Source organism: Gymnoscopelus microlampas (genome assembly GCF_963454915.1).
Source record: "Gymnoscopelus microlampas genome assembly, chromosome: 12".
Taxonomy (NCBI): domain Eukaryota; kingdom Metazoa; phylum Chordata; class Actinopteri; order Myctophiformes; family Myctophidae; genus Gymnoscopelus; species Gymnoscopelus microlampas.
This window is the reverse complement of record NC_139949.1, coordinates 30223817-30233504: the sequence shown is the minus strand read 5'-3', so window position 1 is coordinate 30233504 and position 9688 is coordinate 30223817. Positions and strand designations below refer to the sequence as shown.

General features: G+C 41.1%; 1 protein-coding gene across 1 annotated transcript; it reads left to right on the top strand.

The window, feature by feature from the left end:
* Window positions 1–228: 228 nt before the first annotated feature.
* On the top strand, window positions 229–5478 carry grk1b (G protein-coupled receptor kinase 1 b; the record flags this gene model as incomplete). Its single annotated transcript, XM_084075231.1, is given in 8 exon segments — window positions 229–728; window positions 730–925; window positions 1490–1617; window positions 2003–2160; window positions 2298–2381; window positions 3689–3813; window positions 4842–5043; window positions 5195–5478. Coding segments are annotated over 8 exon segments (1677 nt in total).
* Between the last annotated feature and the right edge of the window lie 4210 nt (window positions 5479–9688).

Below are 9688 nucleotides of genomic sequence, written 5' to 3'. Positions count from 1 at the left end.
ATGTTGAATTCGGTTCATCAAGCTCAATACTGCAAATTCATTTCGTACTGTGCAAGAGAGAGCGCGTGAAGCCGAAAGTAACACTCACAGCTCACCGAAAGTAACAGATTAAAATATGTTATTTTCAGCAAGCAATGCCGTCGTATGACAAAGTATAATATAGGCTTTACTCAAGTTGCTCATTAGCGTATTACTATTTCTCTGTCTTGTGTATTCCAGGTTGTAACCATGGATATCGGTGGTCTGGCGACAGTGATGGCTAACTCTGCCTATGTGTCAGCCCGTGGCAGTCTGGATGGTAGCTCACCAGCTGCCCTGCGTGACAAGAAGTTCCGTGCTAAACTGTTCCTCCCACACATCAGAGACTGTGAGCACATGAAGGCAAAAGTGGACTCAAACTTTGACAGCATGTGTGTCCAACAGTCCATCGGCATGCGTCTGTTCCAAGAGTACCTGGACAGCGAGGCAGCTCACAAGAATGCTGGACAGCTGTGGAAGGACATAGAAGACTATAGCTGTTCCCAAGAGAAAGACAGAGCACAGAAGGCACAAAAGGTTGTCAATAAGTACTATGAGTCTGCATCCAAAACCTTTTGCAAATTCCTCGATGAGAAGGCAATCGCTCGAGTGAAAGCATATCACAAGAACGCCCCTAAAGACCTGTTCAAAGAAAGCGAGCAGCAGCTGCTCAAGCACCTGGAGAAGCAAGCCCTTGCGGGCTTCGAACAGCATGTACTTCTTGCGCTTTGTTCAGTTCAAATGCCTGGAAAGTCAGCCTGTTGATGAGGAATGGTTCATGGACTTTAGAGTGCTTGGTAAAGGGGGTTTTGGGGAAGTGCATGCTTGTCAGGCCAAGGCCACAGGGAAGATGTATGCCAATAAGAAGCTTTGTAAGAAGAGGCTGAAGAAACGCAAAGGCTATCAGGTAAAGGGTCCATGCTGCCATGCTGCTCCACCCCAACATTGCTGCCAGAGCCTTTAGAATAGTATTAAATGCATTGTGACACAAAGTTAACACTTTCCCTTCAAAACCTCAGAACCAAAGGGGTGGAGTTGTTTGAAAAGATTACCCAGTGAGTCCAGTGACTTAGTTTAACCCTAATCAGAGACACAATGAAAAGCAGCTTGCAAGATCTCACTAATCGGCTCAGAACCAGGCATAGAGAAAATGCCCCAGGTTCAAGCCCCCTGCTTGTAAAATCATTAGTGGTTAATGGAGATTTACCCTTTGCTTAAATGTTGGTGCACAGGAGCAAAACTGAATTAGCAACATTATCATCATTGTAGAGGTAAAGAACAGCTAAGGTACATGCACATCACACACCATATGAAAGTGACAACAATTATGACAACCAACTGATGTCCCTGCACAAACTAGATGGAGTCTTTGATGAGCCAATCAAGTCCCTCAAATGTATAGGACACTTTGAATCACTTCACTGAATTGCGTTTATTGATTGGAGACTAATACTACTTGACTTGTTTTTAGGGAGCAATTGTGGAGAAACGCATTCTGTCAAAAGTTCACAGTCGCTTCATTGTGTCACTGGCATACGCCTTCCAGACCAAGACAGACCTCTGTCTAGTTATGACCATCATGAACGGAGGAGACCTCAGGTAAACATACATGCACACATACTTGGGAGCTGTCCAATCCTCAGTCTGGCAGAACTTCCCAGCCTTAGTATAAAGTGGTGTCAGTCTCAGTGTTTGACAGTGTGGGAAAAATGTGCTCCGTCTCATCTCTCCTAATCAGCCTAAGGTAGATCAAGCTCCTGGCTAATATACAGGCTAGGCCATCTGGTACGTAATATTGTACGTCAGAGAATAACCTGTCCCAAATAGATTATTTTCTGTCATAGCTCCCTCGTCCACATACTGTAGCCTCTCCTGTCCAAAACGGTCCACTTATACTTCCAAAATACTACAAAAGTTTGCCTTAATGTTCTCCAGAATGCCTTTCCCTTGTCCTTTTGTTTAATTTGACTTATCGTTACTTTAGGTTTCACATGTACAATGTGGATGAGAAAAATCCAGGTTTCAATGAGATAAGAACTTGCTTCTACACTGCTCAGATCATCTGTGGGCTAGAGCACCTCCACCAGCACAGGATCATCTACAGAGACCTGAAACCAGAGAATGTACTGCTGGATGATACAGGTGAATGCTTCCTCAAAAAGTACAATGTGGACCTCTGAGTCTGCTTGATGTGGTACTACAGCATCTAATCACTATCATCGCCCCTTCGCATACACTGACAATATGTTTTGCCACATCTAAAAATCTTTTTTACTCAGGAAATGTGCGTCTCTCAGACTTGGGTCTCGCTCTGGAACTACCACCAGGAAAAGACAAAACTAAGGGATATGCAGGAACTCCAGGTACTGAGTGGACATATTCATGTGCAATGGAACAAAGACTAATCTGATACTGTGTGCAAAAATAATAATAACTAGAAAAAGTGCTCCTCGGAGCACAACTCTCCGCTGTTGGGAATGTTGGGAATGTTCTATCTGTATAAGTGTCCTATCCGTCCTGTCTGTATAAGTGTCCTATCCCTCCTGTCTGTATAAGTGTCCTATCCGTCCTGTCTATGTAAGTGTCCTATCCGTCCTGTCTGTGTAAGTGTCCGCCATTTCTCAACCATTTCGTGATTGTTCCTGTCTTACCTCACTCTTACCAGACTTGTGTTGGGAATGTTGGGAATGTTCTAATTCTTATGTTCTAACTGTCCTATCCATCCTGTCTGTATAAGTGTCCGATCCGTCCTGTCTGTATAAGTGTCCTATCCGTCTGTATAAGTGTCCTATCCGTCTTGTCTGTATAAGTGTCCTATCCGTCCTGTCTATGTAAGTGTCCTATCCCTCCTGTCTGTGTAAGTGTCCTATCCCTCCTGTCTGTATAAGTGTCCTATCCGTCCTGTCTGTATACTGTAAGTGTCCTATCCGTCCTGTCTGTATACTGTAAGTGTCCTATCCGTCCTGTCTGTATACTGTAAGTGTCCTATCCGTCCTGTCTGTGTAAGTGTCATATCCCTCCTGTCTATGTAAGTGTCCTATCCGTCCTGTCTGTGTAAGGGTTCTATCCGTCCTGTCTGTATAAGTGTCCTATCCGTCCTGTCTGTATAAGTGTCCTATCCGTCCTGTCTGTATAAGTGTCCTATCCGTCCTGTCTGTGTACTGTAAGTGTCCTGTCCGTCTGTGTAAGTGTCATATCCCTCCTGTCTATATAAGTGTCCTATCTGTCCTATCTGCCAATTATGTATCAGCCATGCAGCCATTTCGTGATGGTTCCTGTCTTACCTCACTTTGACAGTGGCAAAGACACTGTCAAAGTGACGCCATGTATTTATACAGTATTTCACCGTATTGTCACGTGTCACGTGAGGCTTGACCAATCGGTGTGTCATATTTAGAAAGTGAAAACAATACTCTCCTGCGGAGAGTAATAAAGTAATAACTAAATAAATAATGATTATTATCTATGCCAGTGGTTCCCTCTTTTCTGGGCCCAGGGCCCACTCGCTGCCCACCCATCTGACCACTTAACACGACGTGTTAATGTCAGATGGGTGGGGCCGCGAGCATTTTCAGAGCTTGATCTATGCTAGTGTTTTAGAGCTTTTCTGCCTTATTTTCTTTATGCATAAGAACCTATTATCTGTATCTTTGTCTATAAATAATTATAGGCTTTATGGCTCCAGAGCTACTGGAGAAAAAGGAGTACGACTACTCAGTGGACTACTTTACCCTTGGGGTCACAGTGTATGAGATGATTGAAGCCAAAGGACCCTTTAGAATTCGAGGAGAGAAGGTGCTAAACACAATGAGAGAATGTTCATTTGAACCACAATTATACTTTGTCATAGGACAGTGTCACGCAAAATTAGCTACAATAGCCGATGTACAAGCTCACAAGCCAGGCCTCTAATATTTTGTAATTCTTGCCTATGACAAACGTTGGGACACCATGTTGAAAGTGGGAAGAGGAATACCACTCATTTTCAACATTAAACTATGTCATTACTATACAATATATCTGTTGGACATAAGAAAAAGGACCCCTCCTTCTATGTTGCCTAGCACCGGAAAATAGAGTTTTGGGATCATGTGATCAGGGACATATGGCCAGTGTACTCTTTGGCCCGCCCTCTGTCTATGCATACTCTAGAACAAGGGTTTCAGGCTCAAAATATTTGAACTGAGGACCCCCCAGGCCCCCACCCTGACAAGCACTTGGAATTGTAGGCATTTAGTTTGACTCGTTTCCACCAATTTGGGATTAAAAAGGTCTTAAAAGTCATTAAATTGTAACTTTAGACATGTGCAGATACCCTGTATACACTTACTGTATACCTACTGTATGTTGGTTTGTTTACTGTTGAAAAAGAAAACAATGTTGCACATTAAGCTAATCATCTGGGGACCCCCCAAAATTATTTGGGGACCCCCAGTTTGGGAACCACTGCTCTAGAATAGGGAATTTTACCTCCAGCTGAAACGTGTGTCTTGAAAATAAAGTTAAGACTTTCAGACAATTTAGTGATATTATCTACAAGAGCTATATCTTGAGAAACTTAATATATATCCATTTGCTATTATAAACTACTAAGATTTGCTTGCACAGCGATTATTCATATCTTCGCAAGGAGACACTGAAGTAGGAACCCCTCTGTGACATAAATACCCTTATTTGACATGATAACGTTCATTTAGAAACGTCATAACATAGTTTAATGTTGAATTTGAGTGGTATTCCCCTTTAAGGGAAAATAATTTGGAACTGCTTGCTCTGTCTCAGTTACAACTCTTTTTGGACCATTCATGTTATCTTGTTTTCAGGTTGAGAATTCTGAGCTGACACGCAGAATCTTGAAGGATCCAGCTTCGTATTCAGCCAAATTCAGCAAAGACTGCAAGGCGTTTTGTGAAGGTCTGTTGGAGAAGGACCCAGAGAAACGTCTTGGGTTTAAAAACAATGACTGCTCGGAGCTAAAGTGTCAGCCATTCTTCAAGGAGCTAAATTGGGGACGTCTGGAAGCAGGTGTGGAATGTTTACAATTCCAAAATAAATACACTGTTACCAGTTCTACGACAATAACTTACTTGTCATAAGTACAAGAGAATAACTCACTTGCAAACTTCCAGGTCTGAATTAATTTTGTACGCTTAATTTATTTTCTGTTTGTCCACAGGCATGTTGCCTCCTCCATTTGTCCCTGATCCTAAGGCAGTTTATGCCAAAGACATTGATGATGTGGGCGCCTTCAGCACTATTAAAGGTGTGGTCCTGGATGGCAAGGACACTTTGTTCTACGATGACTTTTCTTCTGGAAATGTCGCCATCCCTTGGCAGGAGGAGATGGTTGAGACAGGGGTGTTTGGAGAGCTGAATATCTGGGGGGAGAATGGAAAGCTGCCCAGTGACCTTGATCCTAACTGTGTAGCAGCCAAAGGTGGAGGATGTGTTCTCCTTTGAGTCAGAGCCAGTGTTGCCAGAGTTTGCGAGAGAAATAAGCAACCAGGTCTATGAAAACAAGCCCAAAACAAGCGAATAGTCCACATGAGCACTTTACACTTATATACATTGGCTATTTGAAAATAGCCGATCCGATCTACAAGCTCACAATGCATCGCGATGTGTGAATTAAAGGCTTCATGGGGTGTGTAATTGATAGAAAATGTTTCTTTAAAAAAAAATATTCCTTTAAGGTTTTGTTTTAAAAGGAGAATCACTGTGTAATAATCTACAGAATATCCCATGAGAGCAAAATGTAAATATACAATTGCATAAATAATGCAGTAACCTTAATATTGTTTCATTAGTAAATTCAGTTAAACATTTAAAAAAAGAAATCTATTTTTGTATAGAAACGCTGTTTATATGAAGTTATTTTTCTCACCAACGAAAATGTAATGGAAAACAATGTAAATACTTTTAAATCACTCACTATGTACTGTATGTTACAATAGTGCTTATTTATAACAAAATGTAATTTTTGCAATTGTTAAACGCACCACCATAGGCCACATATAGCCTACTGTGAGCCATATTTATCAAATCATTAACAAAAACATTACAATGTGCAACACTGATATGGGAGAAGTTGACCAACATAATTAATTATTTTAACAGCAACCCTTACATATTGTACAGTACAAAGCATACTGGACGACCTCTTTGGATTAAACATTTCAGAAAGGAGAGTACAACTAAACGATAAAGTATGTTATGTTCTACGATCAATGGATACCAGGGCTTAGTCCAATGTTGCAATATAGCACACTTTATTACATTAGATGAGGTAAGGAATCTATACACTACTTAAGATCAAAGTTCATTACGTTATTCAAGAATTAATACTTTATTGCATCAACATGATTGGTTGGAATTTATCTTAGTGAGCTCACTTAAACACGGAAAAAGACCAACATGAAGCACCTACAGTACTATATCATTACACAGTATAAACCATACTGTAAGTAAAAAAACATAAAAGCATAACATTAATTTGTTAAATTAAATTCAACACATGTAAAAACCATAGATGAAACACTAACAGCAGCAACATCAATCTACCCACTATAGATAAAGTGCTTCAGATGCTTAAAAACATCTGCCCTATTGCACAATTATTTAACCTGAGTGGCCTGCAGTCTGCAGTGCTATGTTTGGAGAGTGAAGGAGGCGGACAGCTTCAGGATGTGTGCTATTCTGGAACCTGGATGTTATGCAGTTTCTCTTAATGCTTCCTTGTCTTTAAAAATAAATTAAAAAGATTGCCAGCTAGGTTAGAGAGGTCCTTTAGAAGGACCTTTGTATCTAGCTATATAGATTTATTAGCTGTGAGAGAGACACAGCCAATAATTCTGGAGGCAGTACACACCACTTTGTCTAAATGTCTCTTGTCTTCAGCTGACATGTTGCCAAACCACACAATTATTGCGTAGGTGAGGAGGTTCTCCACTGCTGCTCTATAAAACTGCACCATACCATCCCTGGCTGCCTGGAAATGCCACGTTTTCAGTTGTCTTAAAAAGAAAAGCCTCTGGGGTGTGCTTTCCTGAGAATAGTGGTGTAAAGTCATAATAATAGAGTCCGCGCACAGTTGTTAATTGCCACTGACTAGCTCCCACAACAGTGCAATTGAGAGCATCTTGTCGGGCTGCATCACCACCTGGTATGGGAACTGCACCACCCTCAACCAGAAAGCCCTGCAGAGGATGGCATAATTGAGAGAGAGCTTCCCTCACCACAGGGTATACGAGAAGCAGTGTGTAGTAAAGGCAGAGTGAATCATGAAGGACAGTCATCACACTTACCAGCCACAATCTGTTCATTACGTTACTGCAGCCACAGCCTGGCAAGCGCTACCGATGTATCCCAAGCCATACCACCAGATTCCGGAACAGTTTCCACCTGGCTGCCACCTCCCCATAATAGGTCACCCCCATTTCCGCCATTTTAAGTTTTCTTCAAAACAAACGGTTTGCTACTACTCACATAAATCGTTAACTACATTATCTCTTGAGTCATATATGATCAAAATGTATCAAGTCAGATCTGTCATTCTGATTGGCTTCCAAAATTTGCTAGAGGAGCCAATTCAGCAAAACAATGCTACAAATCATGATGCAGCATCCAATCTACCCAAAATTGTAATCACATATTGAGGGCCTTCTAAGACACAACACAGAGCCAAAAGCGATTTCACTTACACCCATAAATGCCACAAATGCAATAAATGTCACTGTTTGTTGCAGAAGTTGTTTTTTTCCCACCAGGCGGCATGGTCTTGTGAGTCATGTCACAAATACCGTCAAACAAGGTTTTGATTCCGTAACATTGCTTGTAATTGCCTTCAAAAATGTGTGCCTGGGGCCTATTTCTTACAAAAAACACCATATATCATGAACGCAACATCAAACAAAGTTGAGGGGTGTCTAATGTGCACCTCCAAAACAGCTTTCACTTCTGCCCATAGGACGTGCCACAAACGCACGTTGATTAAAAAATAAATGAAATTATCAAATACTCCAAATTACAATTTAGGCATTTAGCTAACACTGATCTGATTGATGTCATTTTCATGGTTTTCATTATTTTGGTACAGCACCACATTTGGTACAGTCATCTATTGACTGCAACTGACTGATAGGTCTTCAGTGTTTTTCTTGATTTAAGTGCAGCCTGACTGTAGCTGCCCCAGGTTCAACAAATGTCCACGCCTCATACAGATGTCTTTTCTGGTATTTTATTTCCACAACTCTCCAAACTCCTCCAATAGTAAACACCATAAGACACCGTGAAAACTATGAAAAGAATAAACATACATTTGTTTAAGGTTATTGAGTCCACAGTCATTGTAAAGTCCTCTTGATTATCAAGTCCACACAGGTGCATCCAATTATTGGCATGTTACACTGAAGTCTCAACAAGTTTACATTTGCACATTTTGATAACACACATACACAGATACATCACAAATCAATGAAAGGCACAACTACAATAAGCATTTACCGTGTGCGCCTCTTGAACCATGTGCAGAACTTTGGCAATATTATTCTCTATCTCTCTCTGGAGTTTCTCATAGACGTGACCTCTCTGTGTCAGCTCTGCTTGCATCTGACTTGATTGACAAGCTTCACTCTGACCATGTGACTCTGCCCAATTTACCGTAACCCTCTAAACAATGGGCACAGCATTTTTACCTTAACTGTTGTACTATATAAACCCTTTTAATATATTTATTGTAACTTTTAGTACTATTTATTCATAATGAAATTAATCTTTTTAACCCATTGTGTACATGAACTTTACATAAACAAAACTTATCTATAATTATAACTGAAACCACTGTCTCTCCATCTGGGACAGTTACACTCCCACCAAATTACTGTAATTCTTTAGTGTACATATTATAATAAATTCAGTAATTTCTTGAACCAACTTTTAACTCTCAGGTCAAGACCTTTAACCTTTTCTCACAGGTAATGAAATACACCAACTTTTACTCCACACAGGTAAGTATGTACAGGTTGTTCACTTAGAACCCATTTTCATTGTTTCCTATCAACACAACCAACTTAGGAAAAGGACCATTAATCAATACCCCTTTGGCACATTTCTAGGAAGGGAATAGGACCTCTAGTGGGTCAAACACAGAGGCTACAGTAGTGAGTATTCCGCTCTGTGTTACTGGTTTCTCATTTGTGTCTTTGTCTGCATGTATTTGCAGATTTTGCACTTTACGTTTCCTTTCCACTTCCGGTTCTGGTACCACTTTGTAAGTGCAGTGGGTCTCTTTCTTTGAGGCTTCCACCTCCTCTTCCAGACTGAGTGCTGTGGAACTTGTGTTTTCTGTCTCAAGCTCTTTAACTCTGCTGTTCTCTGTGTCTTTATTGTCCTCTGTGTCTCTGTTGACAGGAGCTGGTGTCATTGGCAGAAGTTCTTTAACTGATATCCGATTACACAGACCAGTCACATCTGTTGACTTTACCTTCTGTGGTACGCTGCCAACTATGCTCCAGCCCAAGTCCGTCTTTATAGCATATGGCTCGTCATCACCTCCTGTGATGACTCTCCGTGGCGCCAATGCTTTAGAGCAGTCGTACCTTATTAGTAACCCCACCTTGACATCAATCAGCCCTGACATTTCGTATGCTATGCCATCCAAATGCTTCCATCT